This window comes from Muscardinus avellanarius (genome assembly GCF_963383645.1).
Source record: "Muscardinus avellanarius genome assembly, chromosome: 3".
NCBI classification, from domain to species: domain Eukaryota; kingdom Metazoa; phylum Chordata; class Mammalia; order Rodentia; family Gliridae; genus Muscardinus; species Muscardinus avellanarius.
In genome coordinates, this window is record NC_137788.1 from 15333088 (window position 1) to 15354582 (window position 21495).

The 21495-nt window shown below is 47.1% G+C and overlaps 1 protein-coding gene across 1 annotated transcript in view; it reads left to right on the plus strand.

Moving 5' to 3' along the window:
* Window positions 1–13503, plus strand: part of MICOS10 (mitochondrial contact site and cristae organizing system subunit 10) — a gene marked incomplete at both ends in the record, with an annotated part of 37386 nt that extends 23883 nt beyond the window's left edge. Inside the window, 3 exons of the mRNA XM_080691332.1 lie at window positions 6283–6330; window positions 7489–7598; window positions 13429–13503. Of these exons, the coding sequence (XP_080547458.1) occupies window positions 6283–6330; window positions 7489–7598; window positions 13429–13503 (233 nt within the window). The remainder of the gene's footprint in view (window positions 1–6282; window positions 6331–7488; window positions 7599–13428) is intronic.
* Window positions 13504–21495: the final 7992 nt, after the last annotated feature.

Sequence of the window (21495 nt, forward strand, 5' to 3'; positions counted from 1 at the left end):
TTTAGTGAGGCCCTCTGCAACTTGGTAAGATAAGACCCTGTTTAAAAGTAAAGAATTGAAGCCGGCCGTGGTGGCGCACGGCTTGGGAGGCGGAGACAGGAGGATCGCGCTGGTTCGGAGCCAGCCTCGCTGGCTTAAGAGACCCTGTTTCCACATAAGAAAGTAAAAAAATAGGTCTGGTAGTGTAGCCCGTGGGAGTGTATCCCGGAGGTAGAAGGGCTTCCAGGAACCCCAGTACCACCAAAAAACAAACAAAAACAAAAAACAAACAAAAAGTAAAGAATTGAAAATAGGGGTAGAAGTATAGCTCAGAGATCAGATGCCCTGAGTTCAATCCTCAATACTGCAAAAATAAAAAATAAAAATTCTTTTCCAGTGATAAATTAACCTTAGTTTTATTTTATTTTATTTTTTGTAGTACGCCACTGTGCCTGGTGGCTGCTACCTTAGCTTGTTTTAATTTTTTGACTCTCCAATAATTACACTTAGCTGAAAACATATAGCTGCATGAAAATGTTTTTTATATCTTCTATAAGCCTTTTTTTTTAACTTTTAAAACTGTTTTGGTTACCAACTGAGACAGAAACACACACATTAGCCTAGGCCTGGACAGGGTCATTGTGGTCAGTATCACCATCTTCCACCACCGCTGGGAGGTCTGCAGGTGCGTGGGGTCTGGAATGTCCTCTGCAGGATGACTCGCTTCTGAGTGCCTGGGCACGGGCTTGCCTGAGGAGCCTGCTGTCCAGGAGGAGTCCTCCAAAAATGTGCTTATCATATGTTTACTTGTAATCGGGTAGCACATCATGAACATTCTTCTCTGTTAATGGAAGCCTTTTGGTGTTGAGGTCCAAGTTTTCAAACTTTGTTTTTCCCTCTCCACACTGGGTTTGAACCCAAGGGTGTTCTATGTCTGCGCTATACTCCCAGCCCTGTTCGTTTTATTATTTATTTATTTATTTATTTATTTATTTATTTATTTATTTATTTATGTGTAAGCAGGGTCTTGATAAATTGCCGAGAGCCTTGTTAAATTGCTCAGGCTGGCCTCAGACCTGTGACTCTTCCTGTCAACCTCACAAGTTACTGGGAATTGCAGGCATGCCGCACTGGCACCAGCCTGTTTTCACACTTCTTACGAAGCTTGTTGAGATCTGTAAAAGGTTCTGCAGAATCCTCTGCTGTGAGTTTTAGCTGTTACTCTCCTCCTGCGCTTGCCTCTCTGTTCCTGTGTCCGTTCCATCGTAATCTTAAGGTGCCAACTCCTGCCCAATGCACGGACGTCTATATTTATGAAAGAAACACGCCATGGCCACATATTTTTTAGTGGAAGTAAGGAGAAAGATTCCTAGAAGGAAAGACACAGACGGCTGGACCACATATGTGAATCTGAACCACTTAGGGTATTTATTTTATATGATACATTTTCTCTGAATACTTTATACAGATACCATGTATTCTGAGCTTAGCTTTATCTTTATGGGTGCTTTGAGAAAGCTTCTTAGTTTGTAAGAGACAGAGCTAGAGATTCCAAGGAACAACTGTCTAAATCAGATACTATTCTAGAAGCTATATATAATTAACTCATTGTAGCCTCATAAAAACAAAATGAGGAAGCTACTTTGGGTCCTTTTTAAAATTAATTTATTTTTTTTTTAGTACTGTGGATGGACCCTTCTACCTCTGAGCTACACCCCCAGCCCTAGTTTTTATTCTTTATTTTGAAACAGGGTCTCACTGAGTTGCAAAGGGCCTAAGTAGCTGAGGCTGGCCTTGAACCGTGATCCTCCTGTCTCAGCCTCAGGAATGCTGGGATTATAAGCGTGCGCCACCACACCTGGCTAGGAGTTCTTTTTTTTTAATTTTTTTTTTATTTATTTTTATTTTTTATTTTTTGGTGGTACTGGGGTTCCTGGAAGCCCTTCTACCTCCGGGCTACACTCCCAGACCTATTTTTACATTTTTTATTTGGAAACAGGGTCTCCTAAGCCAGCACCCGCGGCTGGCTTCGAAACTGCGCGATCCTCCTGTCTCCGCCTCCCAAGCGCGGGGATTACAAGCGTGCGCCACCACGCCCGGCAAATTTTTTTTTATTTTTATGTGGATCATATTGAAAATGGCACATATTCAGACTGTGCTTGGTGCCCTCTCCCACTCCCCACTTTTCCTTCCCCCCTCCCAACAATGAGTGTCCAGGTTAACGTGCTACATTTATACTTTTACACATATTCAAACATAGCTCCTCCATTAATCAACCTCAGCCTTCTTTGTCTCCTACCCTTCCATTTCAGCTTTGCTGAGGTTTCCCCTCCATTATCTGGAGTCCCTCTGGGTATTCCTAATAGTCCCTAGTTTGGGCATATTAGAGAAAACATATGTCCCTTCTCTTTCTGCACTTGGCTGATCTCACTTAACATAGTGTTCTCCAGGTCTTTCCATCTTCTTGTGAATGACGTGATTTTATTCATTGTCCCTCTGGTATTCCGTAATTTTGCAATCCATTCATCTGTTGATGGAGACCTAGGTTGGTTCCATATTTTGGCTATTATGATTGTGTGATGGACACGGGTGTGCATGTGTTACTGTAGTTCTCTGATTTCAACCCTTTGGAAAGATACCCAGGAGTGGTATACCCGGATCGTATGGTGGATTTATTCCCAGTTTTTCAAGGAATCTCCACAGTGATCTCCACAGCGGCTGAACAGTTTGCACTCCCACCAACGGTGTAAGAGTTCCTCTTTCCCCACATCCTCGCCAGCATCTGTTGTTATTTGATTTCTTTGTGCTTGCCCCTCTGATTGGGGTTAGATGGAATCTCAGTGTAGTTTTGATTTGTAGGCCACATGTTTATCATAGGACAGATTAGCAGAATACATTCTGTGTAGCCGGGCATGGTAGCACATGGCTGTAATCTCAGTTCTTGAGAAACTGAGACAGGAGGATCACAGGTACAAGGCCAGCCTCAGTAACTTAGCAAGACCCTATTTCAAAATTTAAAAAAATAAATAAAAAGGGCTGGGGGTTTAGCTCAGAGGTAAAATGCCCCTGGATTCAAACCCTAATACCCCCTCCAAAAAAAAAACAAAAACATTTTGTGTACATTGCATAAATACTTTCTTTAGGCTAACACCAGCTGGACTGTGCATAGTTGCAGAAAGAATTACTGGGACCAAGAGAGGTATAGATGCGTTTCCTCGCTGTGGTGATGTTTTCTGTGTTGGAAACAGAAATGTCAGTGTGGTTGACTGAGGAGTACTCTGAACTTTTACACTGCTTTTACTCTCAACTCGTGGTAAGACAGAGAAGAAATTAAAAAGAAATTTGAAAACTATTCAGGCAAGTGGGAATTGGAATTTTTGTGTGGTGCTTAATCAGAAAGTGGTTGGTCAGTCGGGCGTGGTGACACACACTTATAATCCCAGCATTTGGAAGGCTGAAACAGGAGAATTGTGGTTTGAGGACGGCCTTAGCTATTACTTAGGCCTTTTGCAATTCAGTGTCACCCTGTTTCAAAATAAAGAATTAAAAAAAAATAGGTCTAGGGCTGGGTGTAGATTGCCCCTGGGTTCTATCCCCAGTGCCGCCCCCTCCCAAAAAAAGGTTGATCAGAAGCCAGGCACGGTGATGCAGGTCTGTGATCCTGGCTATTAGGGAGGCTGAGGCAGGAGGGTTGAAGTTGAAGGCTAGCTTGAGCAACTGAGTGAGAGCCTGTTTGTGCCGGGCGTGGTGGCACACGCTTGTAATTCCAGTACTTGTGAGGCAGAGACGGGAGGATCATGCAGATTCGAAGCCAGCCTCCCTACTTAGTGAAAGGCTCTCAGCAACTCAGTGAGACCCTGTTTCCAAATAAAGAAAATAAAAATAGGTCTATCCGGGAATGGTGGCACATAGTTGTAATCCCAGCATTTGGGAGGCTGAGACAGGAGGGTCCTGATTTGCGGACAGCCTCAGCTACTACTTAGGTGGCCCTTTGCAACTCAGTGAGCCCCTGTTTCAAAAATAATGATTAAAAATAGGGCTAGGGGTGTAGCTCGGAGGTCGAATGCTTCTGGATTCCACCCCCAGTACTGCAAAGATAGATAGATAGATAGATTGATTGATTGATTGATTGATTGATTTAAAAATAGGTCTAGGAGTGTAGCCCAGAGGTAGAAGGCCCCTAGGTTCCATCCCCAGTACCACACACCAAAAAAGCCTGTTTAAAAATAAAATAAGATGCCAGGCGTGGTGGCGCACGCTTTTAATTCCCGCACTTGGGAGGCGGAGACAGGAGAATCGCGCAGCTGCGCTGACTTAAGAGACCCTGTTTCCAAATAAAAAAATGAAATAGGTCTGGGAGTGTAGCCCGGAGGTAGAAGGGTTCCCAGGAACCCCAGTACCACCCAAAAAATAATAAAATAAGATAAAATGAAAGAATGTAAAATGAAAGGGTCTGAGGATGTAAAGCAGAGGCAGAATGTGCCTGGCCTCAATCTCCAGTACTGTAACAAAAATGGAAAAAGAAACCAGGTAAACAGCAGTGCAGGTGATACACAGAATCACAGCGTTGGCGTCCAGAACGACCCAGGATTGGCAGATACTGGCTAAAGAATGAAGATTTGAGCTTTGAAAAATAAACTCAGAATCTTTCTCCAAGTTCGGATTCCTTTAAGTTTGATTTAAATAAGGTATTGCTGGGTATGTTGGCACATGCCTATATTCCCAGTACTCAAAAGGCTGAGAGAGCCGGGCGTGGTGGCGCACGCTTGTGATCCCCGCGCTTGGGAGGCAGAGACAGGAGGATCGCGCAGGTTCGAAGCCAGCCGCGCGCGCTGGCTTAGGAGACCCTGTTTCCAAATAAAAATGTAGAAATAGGTCTGGGAGTGTAGCCCGGAGGTAGAAGGGCTTCCAGGAACCCCAGTACCACCAAAAAAAAAAAAAAAAAAAAGGCTGAGAGAAGGATCTCAGATTCAAGGCCAGCCTCAGCACCTTGAGCAAAACCTTGTTTCAGAATAAAAAGGGTTAAGGGTATAGCCCAGAAGTAGACTGCCTCTGGGTTTGATCTCCAGTATCATAAATAGAATGAGGTTGAAATGGAACTGGGACTTTGCTCAGTGGTAGAGTGCTTGCCTAGCCTTGGTTGAAGCCCTGAGTTCCATCCCCAGCACCCTGCTACCTCCCCCTCCCCAGTGAGGTATTAAGATTTTTTTTCTTTTTTTTGTGGTACTGGGGTTCCTGGAAGCCCTTCTACCTCCGGGCTACACTCCCAGACCTATTTTAGTTTTGGAAACAGGGTCTCTTAAGCCAGCATGGCTGGCTTTGAACCTGCACTATCCTCCTGTCTCTGCCTCCCAAGCGCAGGGATTACAAGTGTGCGCCACCATGCCCGGCTTAAGATTTTTTTTTATCTACTGGATTACTAAAATAGGCTTATATTCATTTTTTATTTTGAAACAGGGTCTCACTAAGTTGCAAAGGGCCTCACTAAGTAGTAGCTGAGGCTGTCCTCAAACTGTGATTCTCCTGTCTCAGCCTCCCAAACGCTGGGATAACAAGCATGCGCCACCACGCCCGGCCTTTCTAAGAGTCTCTTGGCTGATTCCCAGCCCTGCACCTTGCACGCTCTGACTGATCTAGACAGAATGTTGGAGGATAAAGGGTTTTTTCCCCCTCGGTACTGGCTATGGAATCCAGGGGCATTCTACCTCCAAGCTACATCCCCAGCCCTAGTTTTTATTCTTTATATTGAAACAGGGTCTCACTAAGTTATGAGAGTCTCACTAAGTAGCTGAGGCTGTCCTCAAACTGCAATCCTCCTGTCTCAGCCTTCCAAATGCTGGGATTATAAGCGTGCGCCACCACACCCAGCTCAAGTTTTTATTTTCTATTATGGGCAGGGAGACCAAACGCATCTATAAAATATTTGACAATAAGGAAAGTTAGAAATGAGAAAATCACATCCCCATCAAATTATGGGGGGGGGGACCTGTTTTATAAAAGCTGGGCATGGTGTTGCATGCTTATAATCCCAGTACTTGGGAGGCTGAGATGGGGGGAACATGTTGACCACCAGCCTCAGCTACTTAGTGAGGCCCTTTGCAACTTAGTGAGACCATGCTAAAAAATAGGGCTGGGGGTGTAGCTCGGAGGTAGAATGCCCCCTTGGGTTCAGTCCTCGGTACCACAACTGTTACAACAACAACAAAAAACTTGTTTAATGATGTTCATATTTAAGGAATGTTAATGTTACCTTTGTTAAATTACTATTATGCGATTAAACCTTTTTTTTCTCCCTTTTTGTAGGTACTGGTTTTGGATTAGGAGTTGTTTTCTCACTTACCTTCTTTAAAAGTAAGTGTGACTCTTAATTTTTCAACACAGTGTCATAGTTTATACTTGTGCGTAGCAGGGACACTTAAAGAAAGCGCATCTAGATGGCTGCCAACCCATCTGTGTGTGGGGTAAGGGAGACCATTGTAAAACGAACCAGACAAAGGAAGTGGACTTGAAAGAGATCAGAATGGGCTGGACGAGTCCTGCATTCCCGCTGGCCTTGAGTCAGGGTGCCCGATACCTTAAACATGAGATCATTTCAAAAGCCGGCCGCACTTTATGCCAGTGAGTCATTTGACCAGATCTACTTGCTCAGATATTTCCAATTAATTACAATTTTTCTAAAGGAACTTGAAAATAAGAGTCTTACTGGTAATAAAAACAAGTGGACCAGAAATAGATATACTTCTTGGTGAAACATTGTAGGCAAAGGGCAGGTAATATCCCTTTCAATTTGTGGAAGAACTTCTGAAGTTTGGATATTGAACAGAAGCCAAAGGGGTCCCTTTGACCCGTTTCCATGAAGAACAGGCAGGCAACATATAGCTAGAGAATCATGATTAACACATACTGCTGTGAAGTAATCATGTATAAATGGATTTCACTAAAATCAAAGTGAAATCAAAGCATATAAATATTGGTGAAATTGTTGCCTATTTTAAAAATTCAGAGCCAGGTGTGGTGATGCACACTTGTAACCCCAGCGTTGAGAAAGCCAAGACAGAGAATCATGGTTCAAGGACAGCCTCAGGTACTTAGCGAGGCTCTTTACAACTCAGGCCCTATTTCAAGATAAAGAAGAAAAAATAAGGCTGGGGTTGGAGCTCGGAGGTAGAATGCCCCTGGGTTCCATCCCCAGTACCACGGGGGGAGGGGGGGAGATAGAAGAAAATTAGAACTGATGAAAACACTACTATTTTGATATTGCACTACTTATTTTTTCAAACCTAGCAGCATAGATGTTTAATAAACATCTGCTAACTTAGTAAGCTTACTGATTAGCCCCCTCTGTGAGGGGCACTGGTGAAACGCTGACAGCAGTGTGTGGTATGTTGTAGTCCTCAGTACACTGCCGACTGTATGCTCATTGGGCCCTGAGCAAAAGTGTTTGCGGGGGGTGAGAAGCTTTATCTTCCTTAATGATTCCATTGGGATTTCCCTTTTTCTGCTCAATAGGAAGAATGTGGCCCTTAGCCTTTGGTTCCGGCATGGGATTGGGGATGGCTTACTCCAACTGTCAGCATGATTTCCAGGCTCCGTATCTTCTACATGGAAAATATGTCAAAGTATGTACAGATTTGATAGTTATCTTTATTGTACAAAAAAGGATTTCTCTTTAGGCTCTGAAGAATTCTCTAGCATGTATATATGAGTAAACTGTCATTGTTGTACTGCTAAGAAACTAATTGCTCTTTGGCTTTTAGTGATGATGAAGCTGTTTCGGTGCTAAAAGGGTCTCTCCTGAGCCTTCAGTGCCTAAGTGCATTCAGATATGTGCTCATAGAGCCAGATGTAGTGCTTCATGCTAGTAATCCCAGTACTTGGGAGGCTGCGACAGGAGGATTGCAGGTTTGGGGCCAGTCTTATCAACTTAGTGAGACTCTGTTTTAAAATAAGACATTAAGCCGGGCGTGATGGCGCATGCTTGTAATCCCCGCGCTTGGGAGGTAGAGACAGGAGGATTGAGCAGGTTTGAAGTCAGCCGTGCTGGCTTAAGAGACCCTGTTTCCAAATAAAAATATAAAAATGGGTCTGGGAGTGTAGCCCGGAGGTAGAAGGGTTTCTAGGAACCCCAGTACCAATAATAATAATAATAATACATTAAGCCGGGCGTGGTGGCGCACGCTTGTAATCCCCATGCTTGGGAGGCTGAGACAGGAGAATTGCACAGGTTCAAAGCCAGCCTCAGCTACTTAGTGAGGCTCTTGACAATTTAGTAAGACCCTGTTTCCAAAAAGTACAAAAAAATAGGTCTGGGAGTATAGTCAGAAGGTAGAAAAGCCCCTGGGTTCCACCCCAGTATCACCAAAAAAAAAAAAAAAAAAAAGACATTAAGATTGGGCTGGGGTATAGCTCAGAGGTAGAATGCCCTTAAATTCAATCCCCAATACCAAAAAAAAAAAAAAAAAAAAAAAAAAAATTAAAAATAAATGAAAGATCTATGCTTACAGGTTAGCTGACTGGAATTTAGGTGTCATCAGTGGAAAAGTTTAGCTGTCGGTAGCACTTTTCATTGAAGGTCCCAGAATGACTCGAGGTGTCTCACACATGGCTCAAGCCAACTCTAAAGACTTCTGGGACCAGCCGTCGTTCTGCGTTTTTGTTGGAAAAGACAGTTTTGATTGTAAATCCCAAGACCTGCTGAAGGTCTTGTCTGTGGATGAATGTTTCTTCTTCTTTTGCTCTCTTGGGGTTGAACCCAGGGCCTTACACATGCCAGGCAAGAGTCTGCCACTGCGCTCTCCTCCAACCCCCAGCCCCTTGTACATTTTATTTTGCGACAGGCTCACCATGCCAGAATACAGGTGAGTTAGTGATGCAAACCAGCTGGAGAAGGAAGGAGGCCAGCACACTTCCTGGTGTCCGTGGCAGCCTTTCCCTTGCCCGTCTCAGACAACTGGTCACTGGGACTTGTGACAAGGCCACGGGAGACGCGGTGTCCCCAGGCCTGAAACCGTAGGCAGCGCCATAGAAGTAAGTGCGTGAGTGAAGGGCTCGAGCATTCCACCAGAGGGAAGGCACCGTGCGGCCTCCAGGCTCCGGGGAAGGGCCGCACACGCGCTCCCGCACTCCAGCTTTCTCTCTGGCTGGACTCAGGGCCAGGGCAGCAGCTGGCCAGGAGACGGGTGCAGGCCGCCACTTGCTTCCTATGATCTGAAATTGTTTCGCTTTCAAGCTTCCATTTGCCATCCATAAAACGGGGTCCTTTTGTTGATTTTTAGGGGTGGGTGCTGATGATTGAACCCAGGGCCTCATGCATGCTGCTGTTTTCTCTAACACTGAGCTACACCCCCAAGCCCCCTGTAAGGTTACTGTGGGATTAAATATTAAAATATTTTCAAGCTGTCAGGGTGGCTGACTTGTCCATTGTCTGCTGTAGTAACAAGTGGAGCAGAAAGTGTGGCACAAATACATGTCCTGATGTGGTCAGGAGCTGCACGGCCCCAGGCCTCAGGTCCGCCGCACCGTAGACCTCCGTGCACTGTCAGCTGCACACCGCCCGCCCGGGGAGGGCTGCTGTGAGGAGCCACTGCTGAGGCCCACAGGGTGGGGTCAGCAGAGGGCGGCTCGGGAACCTGGCCCTCCACCTTCCCGGCAGCAGAGCCGAGTCGGAGAGCAGGCAGGGCGGGCAGAGAACTCCAGGTCCTTTTATTGTCCAGAATGTTTCCATTGTTCCAAACTCAGTTGTCATGGGTAATGGCTCAGAAGTTATTATATGCATATTATATGCTTAATAGCTGGGAGTTACTATGGAAAATATTGTTCCATTTTTATAGCCTTGTGTGTATTGTTCTGAAATGGCCTTGTGACTTCATCTGAACTTGAGCCTATGCCTTCATGTTGTCATCCTCCACTTCTCTGAAAAGAGGAGCAGAATGCCATTTGGGCTTACAGGGCAGTCAAGTCCTGATAACTGCTTGTTAGCACTGGATAACACATCCTAGGGGTTTATCTTTATGTGGTTTTTTTTCTTTTTTTTCTTTTCTTTTTTTTTTTATACTGAGGATTGAATCCAAGGGAGTTCTACCTCTGAGCCATATACCCCTAGCCCAATTTTTTTTTTTTTTTTTTTTTGGTGGTACTGGGGTTCCTGGAAGCCCTTCTACTTCCGGGCTACACTCCCAGACCTATTTTTTACTTTTTTACTTGGAAACAGGGTCTCTTAAGCCAGCGCACGTGGCTGGCTTCCAACCTGCACGATCCTCCTGTCTCTGCCTCCCAAGTGCGGGGATTACAAGCGTGCGCCACCACACTCGGCTTCAATTTTTTTTTTTAATTTACTTTTATTTTATTTTTTTAGTTTGAAACAGGGTCTCACTATGTTGTTGAGGTTGTCCTCAAACCTCAGATCTTCCTGTTTCAGCCTCTTCAGTACTGGGATTGTAAGCGTGCATCACCATGCCTGTCTAACAGGACCCTGTTTAAAATAAAAAATAAAAATCCGGGCGTGGTGGCACACACTTGTAAATCCCAGCATTTGGGAGGCTGAGACCGGAGGATCGTGGTTCGCAGACAGCCTCAGCTACTTAGTGAGGCCCTCCGCAACTCAGTGAGACCTGGTTTCAAAATAAAGAATAAAAAATAGGGCAGGGGGTGTAGCTCGGAGGTCGAATGCCCCTGGGTTCCATCCCCAGACCCACCAAAAATAAAAAATAAATAAATAAACAAACAAATAATAAAAAGGCTGACAGTATAGTTCAGAGGTAGAATGCCTTGGATTCAATCTCTAGAACCAAGCCAGGTGGAATGGCACATGCTTGTAATCCCGGCACTTGGGAGGCAGAGACAGGAGGATTATGGTTTGCAGCCAGCCTCAGCTACTTAGTGAGGCCCTCCGCAACTTAGTGAGACCCTGTTTCAAAATAAAGAATAAAAAATAGGGCTGAGGGTGTAGCTTGGAGGTTGAATGACTCTGGGTTCCATCCCCAGACCCACCAAAAATAAAAATAAAAAGAATAAAAACTAAGGCCTTGGGTTCAACCCCTAGCACCACTAAAAAGAAAAAAAAGAAAAAATCTCTAGAACTGAAAAGAAGATGGGGAGACATTCTTAGAACCGGGGAGAGGTGTCTGCTGTCCTCTCTGAGGCAGGCTAAAGCAAACAGCAGAAGGGTTTGACCCCGCGAGTCGGCTGCAGCACCACGCAGGGCTCCACGCAGGGCTCCACGTAGGGCTGTCCCGCGCTGCCGCACTGTCGTAACCTGAGTGTCCTTCTTCACAGGAGCAGGAGCAGTGACTTCCGAACATCCCAGTGGGAGGACAAGAGAAATCATGTTTATTCCTCAGGAATACTGAAGTGCCCTGGAGAAAGCTGACATCCTCTGTAACAATGTTACCAGTAACGCTTTCAACTCCAGCACACTGTTTATGTATTTGAAACCAAGTCTGTTTCTTGTTTTGTATTTTCTCTGGAAATCGTAAGGAGGTGGTCTTGAAAGAAATAAATTAAAAATGGAAAGCCCGGTGCCCGGTCTTCATTTCTTTGCCTTTAGTGTGTGAACCTCGAAAGGCCACCTTGAAGCTCCAGGTCACAGCCTCCTCTGACGCCCGAGAGCCTTCCCCAGAGCGCACCGTGTGCAGCCACTCTGCGCTCACCCGAATGCCTGCTTCTCAGAACTGCTTCCACCTCAGAGTTGAAGGCTGGAGACTGGTGCTGGCCTGGTGGGGATGGCTCCATGCTTGCAGGGCTCTTCCTCACCGGAGCAGCTCCACAGGCTGTGTGCCCTTCTTCCCAGCGCACCTGGCAGGCGTGTCTCACCTGTGCCTGCTGCAGGAGGACCCTGCCAGCAATGGTTTGCTCCACAGGGTCAAGATGGCAGCTCCGGAGAGCCCGGCCCAGGCCTGCCTCCGCCCAGGGGTTCCTCCTGCCAGTGGAGAAAGCACATGGCATGCCTGCCGGCTGGGAGCCAGGTCTAGGCTGGCTTTATTTTCCTGTAGCAGCCAAGGTTACTCTGCTACCTCTCTCTGCGCTTGTTCCTGTGGTTTCACTTGAACCAGGTAGGCAGGCAGTGCTCAGTATTTCAGAGCTGGTTGTAGTGGCACCCCATAATTCTAGCAGGAAGCTGAGGATTGCAGGTGTGAGGCTGGCTTGACAATTTAGCAAGACCCTGTCTCAAAATGAAATAAAAAGGCTGGGGATGAACCTCTGAGGGCGGAACATGAGCCTCGCATGCACAGGGCCTAGGTTCAATCCCCAGTACTGCAAAAGATAATTTTTGTAGCATTTTCTTCTGAAAATATACACAACTCCAGAGGTCAGGCTTTCGTGTCTCCTTTTTCTCACTTTATAACAAAATTAAGATCGCCAGATCTTGAAGGTCTTGATCTCACTGATCTTGTAGGTAGGTGTTTTGCTTAGTTTTCTTTTATTTGTGGTACTGGGGATTTAACTCTGGTTTTCTACTATTAAGCCACATCCCCAGCTCCTTTTATCTTTGTTTTTGTGGTACTGAGGAATGAACCTGGAGACATTCTACTTCTGAGCTTTACCCCCGCCACAGACTGTTTATATATATATATACTGGCACTGGGGATTGAACCCAGGGGCATTCTGCCTCTGAGCTATACTCTCAGCTCTTTTTATTTTTATTTTGAAACAGGGTCTCACTACTTGCTGAGACCTTGAACCTGCATCCTTCTATTAGCCTCTCAAGTACTGGGATTATAAGCATACATCACCATGCCCAGCTTCTTGCTTGCTTATTTATTGTTTATTTATTTATTGGTGCTAAAGATTTAACCCAGGGGCATTCTACCACAGAGCTACACCCCCAGCCCTATTTTATTTTTATTTTGAAACAGTCTCACTAGGTTGATGAGACTCTGATTACTTGCTGAGGCTGCCCTGAACCTGTGATCCTCCTGTCTCAGGATCCCAAGTACTGGGATTACAAGCATGCACCACACCCGGCTCTGCTTATTTATTTTTTGAACCTAGGGGTGTTCTACCTCTGAGCTACACCTCAAGCCCTTTTATTTTATTTTTTATTTTTTGTTCTTGTTTTAACAGAGTTTGCAAAGTTGCTGAGTCTGGCCTTGAACCTGTAAGACCCCTGTCTCCGCCTCTCAAGTACTGGGATTACAGGCGTGCGCCACCATGCCCAGCTTAATTTTTTATTTTAAGAGACAGTCTCACTGAGTTGTCCAGGCTGACCTTGTACTTGGGATCCTCCTGCCAAATCCTCCCTACCCTCTGGGATTACAGACGTGGGATACAACTCGTGCCTTCTTAGGTTAACTGAGCACCTTGTATGAGCAAGGCGCTGTTGTGGGCAGCAGAAAAGACACTGACTTTAGTGAGCCGGAGTCTGACAGAAAGGCAGGCACGCAGACACCCCAAAGGAAAATTGTTTCCATGGGTTGGGGGTGAGTGCGTGGTTGCCCCTGGTCTCCCTAGAACGGCCTCTGGGAAGAGGGAGTGAGGGAAGAGAAGGAAGGTGGCTGCTGTGAGGACTGGGTCCTGGAGGAGTGAGTCAGACCTGGGGAGTGAGAGGAGCCCGAGGAGGAGCGCGCGGAGGCAAGGGCTGGGGCTGGCTGGCCCCAGGTGCGCTCCACTCCCACCCCAGCTCTGGCTCGCTGGCTCGAACTTAGTTCTTAAGTTGACTAATGAGACAGAGTGTCATCCTCCTGCCGTCCTTCACCCACTCCTGGGTAGAGTCCCATGCTTCTCCATGTTTTTTTATTTACCCCCTTGGTACTGGGATAGAGCACAGGGCTGTCCTACCTCTCAGCTCCATCCCTAGCCCTATTTTATTGTTTATTTGGAAATAATAAGTTGCTGAGGCTGGCCTTGAATCTGAGATCCTTGTGTCTCAGACTCCCAAGTATTACGGGCATGCACCACCATGCCTGGCTCCATGCAGATATTTTAAGATGGTCACCTGAGGTTCACAGAGTTGGTAAGCCAGAGTAGTTTAACCCCTGCGGCCTGGCAGTATTCACTTTAAAAGTTAGCACTAAACTAGGCATGGCAGTGCATGCCTATAATCCCAGTGCTTGGGAGGCAGAGACAGGAGGATTGCATGTTTGAGGCCAGCCCCAACAATTTAGCAAGACTGCAATTTAGTGAAACCCTGTTTCAAAATAAAAGAGCAGGAGGCATGGCTTGGGGGCAGAACGCCCCTGGGTTTAAATCCTTAGTACCACAAACCTTTCTCTTTTCCCCTGATCTTTTCATCTGCATTCGGTCAGTGGTAAGAATAATAGGTCCAACATCCAAGAGAAACAGATGGAAAACTGTGCTCACTCATTCTCTGAGTGTGTCAGGAAAGATGTGGAGTGGACAAGACACTGGACTCTCACAGCTCTACCCCGTCAGCTGCTAGGCTTGGGGCATCCGCTCGGAGGGATCCCTTGGCCCAGCACTCTGAAGCACTGCTCAGGGCCTTTGTGGGACCGCCCGGCTCTGGGAGAGAACAGTTCTGGTCAGAGGCCAGCAGAGGAAGCGGCGGTTGGCGTTCGTTTTCGTTTCAGCCGCAGGGGTGCTGGTCCTCTCGCCTGGTGAGCCTGGGCAGAGGCTGGCCCCGAGCACAGTGCTTGATCTTGTCTCCACTTCCTGCCCCATCGCAAATCACCCTTAAGAAAGCTCCAGCCTGTTGGCAAGGGCTCACATTCTCTTCTACTTGAAGCTTCATTAGAAATTCAAGTCCTTTGGGGCCCTGTTCCCCTGTGGGGCTGTGAGACCTTGACTTTGCCTCTTGTCTGCCCTTCTGGAGCCAAATACAAGGAAATTCATGGCTTTGGGGAGAAAGCGATGGGAACCCAGCTGGGCACAGCCTACTAGGATAGAGCTGTGGCGCCCCAAAAGTGGCCTGCTCTGCCAACGTACATAAATACATACGGTCTGTGCCTGACACTGTATAATTTGGCTCAGAACAATATGTATTTTGAACTCATTTAGGTGAGTGACTTCGGCATTCCAGGGCCCGCTGAGGGAGCCTCTATCAGGGGCCTCGCCTTGTGCAGAAGTGCGCCTTTGTTCTGCGAGAGAGCACACTCCTAACAAGCTGTCTCCTTTAGTGAGAGTCGCCCCGTCCTCCATCTCACAGACCTGAGAACGCGGCCTCGAAGTCCCGCCATAGGAAACGTGGAGTCCGGGAATGAAGATGCCTGTGGAGTTTTGTTTTTATTTTCCCAAACCTCACTGTTTACATTTTTTTTTTATGTAACCAAGCCATAATTGCATTTTCCTTGTCGTGGTTCAATCTGATTGTATTGTTGGAAGGACTATTTTTGAACCTGTCCAAATAAACTCTGCAAAGAATTTGCACAGGGATGGGCTCCAAGGGGCTGGGACAGCTTCGTCCTGAAGGTCCTGAGACACAAATGGTTTCCTGTTGCATGCGTCCTAATTACATAAATGCATGGGGTGGAAAGGAGAAAGTGGAAATTCTAAGTACCAAAAGGAATGTTGAGTTCAGAGTAATAAGCTCATCTGGAAACCATCATCCCCTTCTACTCTAAGTGTGCTGTGAGCACCGCTTGGCCTCGGACACCAGCGGATGGTGTCGGGCACACAGGACCCGGGCAGGGGCAGGGGAGGTGGCCCATGTCCAGTGAGCAGACTGGGCGGGATGGTGTGGGTCGGTGACTGGCCGGAGGAGGGGCGGAGAGGCAGGGCTGTGCGGGAAGAGTGGGAGGAGCCCACACGCCTGTGCAGCTGCTTTCTTGCTAGGTGACCTTAAGGAGGCTCCTGAGCCCTTCAAATAAAAGATTCCTCATCTGTCCAGGAGGGAAAGAAAATCCTTACCCTACAGACATTGAGGGTCAAATGTATTCGTAACACAAATGTATAAAAAAAGGTTGTGGGGCAGGGGTATAGCTTACCATGCACAAGGCAGGCCCTGGTCTCCAGCACTTCAAATAGACAAGAGGCTGCTATTTGAATTAAAATAGAGTGTATGGTATTGAGGAAAAATGGGGCTGTTCACAAGCAAGGCAGCATGATCCTCGGGCTCCGGGAGTTGGTTGTTGGGGGCGAAATCAGCAAGATCTGAGGGAGGGAACGAGTGGCTGGTAACATGCAGGAAAATGTTGGAAAAGCCGTCTTCATAGGTGAGTGAGTTTTAGCATCCCGTGTTTCCATTCCGCTCCAGTGAGGCACACATGAGGAAGACCACTGTGGCTTCTCTCCTGAAACTCCATCCTGGCTTTCAGAAAAGTCAGCTTTAGCCAGGCATAGTGGCGCGTGCCGGTAATCCCAATACTTGGGAGGCCGAGGCTGGAGGATCATAGGTTTGAGACCAGCCTGAGCAATTTAGGGCCTCAGCAACTTAGCAAGACCCTGTGTCAAAATAAACAAAATAGAGCTGAGGTTGTAGCTAGGAGGTAGAATGCCCCTGAGTTCTAAAAAGGGGAAAAAAAGGAAAGAAAGAAGAATCAACTAGGCGTGGTGGCGCACGCTTGCAATCCCAGCATTCGGGAGGCTGACACAGGAGGATCACGGTTCTTGGACAGCCTCAGATACTTAGGCCCTTTGCAGTTCAGTGAGACCCTGTTTCAAAAAAATAAAGAATAAGAAATAGGGCTGGGGGGGGGGTAGCTCAGAGGTAGAATATCCCTGGGTTCCATCCCCAGTACCGCAAAATAAAAACAAAACAAAATGAAAGGGAGAAATCAGACTTTGCTGAGCACTGGTGCTCAATGCGAGGCTTGGTGGGGAGGCTGCCGAGGAGGTAGAATGGGAGCCTGAGAGCCCTTGAAGAGCTTCCAGCTGTAGGAACCGGGACCGGCACTAAGCATGTACATTGAAGATAGTTGGCTTGGCGTGTCGGAGCCTCGCTTACGGGGTTCAGAGTCAGGATGTACAGCAGAGGACGAGATGCTGAGAATTCTTGGAGGACGTGGGGTCAGGCCGTAGCCATCGAAAGGGAAGGAATGGGCCGGGCCAGTCGCTCTGTGGCCTGTCCCAGGTTCGTGGCTTGGGTCCGTCTGATGGTTCCTCATGACTGGCTCTGGGCTGGCTGTGGCAGAGGTAGCGACGTGTCCTTTCAATGTGTCGAATCAGGAGGCACCCGTGCCCATGTGTCCCAGCGTTAGTGATATGAACCTTGACTCCTTGGTAAAAGTGTTTTTTGCCCTGTGTATTCACTGGAAATTCACTTTTTCTCTTATAATTGTATGGAGTTATTTTTGTTTCTGTTTCTGCGGGTTTTTTGTTGTTGTTGTTGTTTTGTTTGTTTGTTTGTTTGTTGTAGTGGGGATTGAACCCCAGGGCCTTCTACTTCTGAGCTACAAACTCAGCCCTATTTTATTTTTTATTTTAAAACAGGGTCTTAGCCAGGCATGGCGGCTCATGCTTGCAATCCCAGCACTTGGGAGGCTGAGACAGGAGGATCGTGGTTCGAAGACAGTGTCAGCTACTTAGGCCCTTTGCAACTCAGTGAGACCCTGCTTCAAAATAAAGAATGAAGAAATAGGGCTGGGGGTGTAGCTTGGAGGTAGAATGCTTCTGGGTTCCATCCCCAGTACTGGAAAAAAAAATAAAAAAACAGGATCTTACTAGGTTGCTGAGGCTGGCTGCAAACCTGCAATCTTCCCGTGGCAGCCTCTCAGGTAGTGAGTGGGATCACAAGGGTAATTCCACCACATCCGGAAAGGAGATAGTTTTGAGATTAAATATCTTGTCTATTAAACTATCATCAAACCAGCCGTGGTGGCTCAAGCTTGTAACCCCAGTACCTGGGAGGCTGAGACAGGAGGATCGCAGGTTCATGGGCAGCCTCAGTAACTTAGTGAGACTTTGTTTAAAAAAAAATAATAATAGGGCTGAGGGTATAGCTCAGAGGTAAAGTGACCCGATGTTTATTCCCCAGTACCTGAGGGGGGAAAAAAAAATTAATCAGCAACCAGGGTCTCTAGGGGACCCGCTGCTATTGGTACGACATTGCTCAGACGCCCTTAGCACAGTGTGTGTGTGTGTGTGTGTGTGTGTGTGTGTGTGTGTGTGTGGCCTCCATTCATATTGCTGTCTTGAATTCAAAACCTAGGGTTGGAGGCTCAGGGTGTGTAGCTCAGTAGTAGATTGCTTAGCACGAGCAAGGCCCTGGCCTCAACCCCCAGTACTGCAGACGAGCCCCAAACAAACTGGCCTTTCACTCTTCATATTTGTAACTCCTTCATTTAATAGTGAGAAAGCTGGCCCGGTGCTGTGTGAATGAGCGAGGGGCGCGTGGTTCCTGGAGAGTCCGTCGCCAGTGCCAGTGCCGTATCGTCCCTCTCGACCCTTGTCCAGCTGCGCACATCTTCCTGTTTTGATATCCCTCAACCTCTGCCTTTTCTGCTCTCAGTGTCTCTGGATGTGGTCAGGACCCAGAGTGCATCTGTGTAATGATATTTATGGTTTTATTTGTATGACTTCAGCTAGATGGTTGAATCCAACATTTTCTACATTTTTATTTGTTTGTTTATTTATTGCAGTACTGGGGTGGAACCCAGGGGCATTCTACCTCCGAGCTACACCCCCAGCCCTATTTTTTTATTCTTTATTTGGAAACAGGGTCTCACTGAGTTGCAAAGGGCCTCGCTAAGTAGCTGAGGCTGTCCGTGAACCGCGATCCTTCTGTCTCAGCCTCCCAAAGACTGGGATTACAAATGTGCACCACCACACCCAGCTTTTAGAGGGTTTTAAAATGCAGAAAATATTAGCCAGGCGTGGCGGCGCTCGCTTGCAATCCCAGCATTTGGGAGGCTGAGACAGGAGGAACATAGTTTGCAGACAGCCTCAGCTACTTAGTGAGGCGCTTTGCAACTCAGTGAGGCCCTGTTTCAAAATAAAATATAAAGTAGGTCTCAGAGTGTAGCCCATAGGTAGAATGTCCCAGGTTCCATCCCCAGGATCATACACACACACACAAAAGAGTCTCTAACTTGGTTTTTCAGTGGGTGGCCCCAACTGACCAGTTGTATGGGTCAGTGATTTCGGCAGAAGAAAGCCTTCCCCCCGTCCCTGCTACAGAGCGTCCTCTGTTCTCACCCCAGCTTCCCGCTCGCTCTGTGATCATGAGCGTGTCACCCGATCCCTTGGGCTCTGTGGAAGATGGCTGCGATGATCTCTAGCCCTTCCGACTGCACTCTGTCATTAAGGAGGAGAGTGAGGCAGTCAGCTAACTAGTGTTATTTCATAATGGAATCAATTATACTATAAATTACGATCAAGCTGGGCATAGTGGTACACATCTGGAATCCCAGTACTTGGGAGGCTAAGACAAGAGGCTCACAGATTTGAGGTCAGCCTCACCAACTTAGCAAGGCCCTGCTTCAAAACAAACAATGTTTAAAAAGGGCTGGGGTGTAGCTCAGAGGTAGGATGCCCCTGGATTCCATCCCCAGCACCACCACCACCACACACACACACACACACACACACACTATATATATATATATATATATATATATATATATATATCTCCTAGTGGATTCCAAGACCCCAGGACTTTAGAAGCCTGGCCTCCTGGAGCCGCTCTGGCTTGGGCCCACCGTCTTCTCCCTCCTCCGAGCTCCAGCCTCTGTCCGCACGTCCTGAACACGGGCGCTCCTGCCTAGAGCCCCTCCCCAGGTATCTACACAACCCGCTGCCCCTTTGTTTTGCCTTATGGTGCCTCGTGGGTGGGACCTCCCCTGGCCACGTTGACTCTAACCGCTCTCTCTTCTCTACGGCATTATATTTATATATGTATTTTAGTGGTTGTCTTCTACTAGAATATAAACTCCCTGAGGGCAGATTTTCAGGTTTCCCCCCCCCCCCAGTACTGGGGAATGAACCCAAGGGTGTTCTGCTACTGAGCCACGTCCCCAGCCCTTTGCATATTCTGTGTTGAGACAGGCTCTTGCTAAGTGACTGTGCTGGCCTCAAACTTACAGTCCTCCTTCCTCAGCCTCCCAAGTAACAGATTATAGATGTATGCCGCTGTGCCCAGAAAGATCAGAGATTTTTATTGATTTTGTTTGCTGCTGTATTTTTTTTTTTTTTTTTTTTTGGTGGTACTGGGATTTCTGGAAGCCCTTCTCCCTCCGGGCTACACTCCCAGACCTATTTTATTTTTGGAAACAGGGTCTCTTAAGCCAGCAAGGCTGGCTTCGAACCTGCGCGATCCTCCTGTCTCCGCCTCCCAAGCGCGGGGATTGCAAGCGTGCGCCACCATGGCTGGCTGCTGCTGTATCTTTAAAACCTGAACAAAGCCTGGCACATGGTAGGCACTCAATAAATATTTGCTGAGTAACTGAGTATCAGCATAGTAACCCTATTTCTTTTTCATTTATTTCTTTTTATTTCTTTTTAATTTTTGGTACTAGGGATGGAACCCAGGGGCATTCTACCTCTGAGATAAACCCCCAGCCCTATTTTTTATTCTTTATTTTGAAACAGGGGCTCACTGAGTTGCAAAGGGCCTCGCTAAGTAGCTGAGGCTGTCCTCGAACCACAATCCTCCTGTCTCAGCCTCACAAATGCTGGGATTACAAGTGTGCATCACCACATCTGGCTCTGTAATTCAATTTCAATCAAACAAATATGGAGCCCATATTCCTCAGAATGACAAATGCATTCAAAGAGCAAAGTTTACTCAGGTCCATTGGTGATGCCTGTAATTTCAGTACATGGGAGGCTGAGACAGGAGAATTATAGATTTGAGGTTAGCCTCAGCAACTTAGTAAGACCCTGGGTTTTTTTTTGTTTTTGTTTTTTTTGTTTTTTTGGTGTGTGTGTACTACTGGGGTTCCTGGAAACCCTTTACCTCTGGGCTACACTCCCAGACCTATTTTTATACTTTTTTTTTTTTTTTGAAACAGGGTCTCTTAAGCCAACATGGCTGGCTTCAAACCTGCACGATCCTCCTGTCTCCGCCTCCCAAGTGCAGGGATTACAAGGGTATGCCACCATGCCCGGCTGAGACCCTGTTTTAAAATAAAAAATAAAAAGAGCTTGGGGTATAGCTTAGAGGTAGAACATCGGTAGATTCAATCTCCAGTACCCAAGAATAATTTTTTAAATCTCATAAATAATACATGTGGACTTGTTGGTAATGGCCTAGAGGAGCGAGTTAAGGAGGATCCTGAGGCTGTTACTGGGGCGGCGTGTTGGTAATGGGGTCTGCTATGATGGTTCCGGGGTCTGAGGGCCACATAGTGGATATGCAAACCCCTTTCTTCAGGTCCTCTTTCTTAGCATGAACTGCGTTCTTCTCAACGCGCCCAAGTCCTGCTCCTGTCTCAAGCCTCCTCCCGGGGGTCAAATCCCGCCTCCTCCGGCCCTTCCTGGCCCCTGGGACTTCTCCGGTCTCTGAATGGCTGGCCCTCAGGGCTGGGCAGCCTCCTTGGCACCAGGCTTCCCAGGGCCACACGACTGTGCTGGTGCTGTGCCTGCCCTTTTCCCTTGGAGGACAGCGTGTGTGTGTGTGTGTGTGTGTGTGTGTGTGTGTGTGTGTGTGTGTGGCAGTAGAGACAATCCAGGAACATTCTCCCTCTG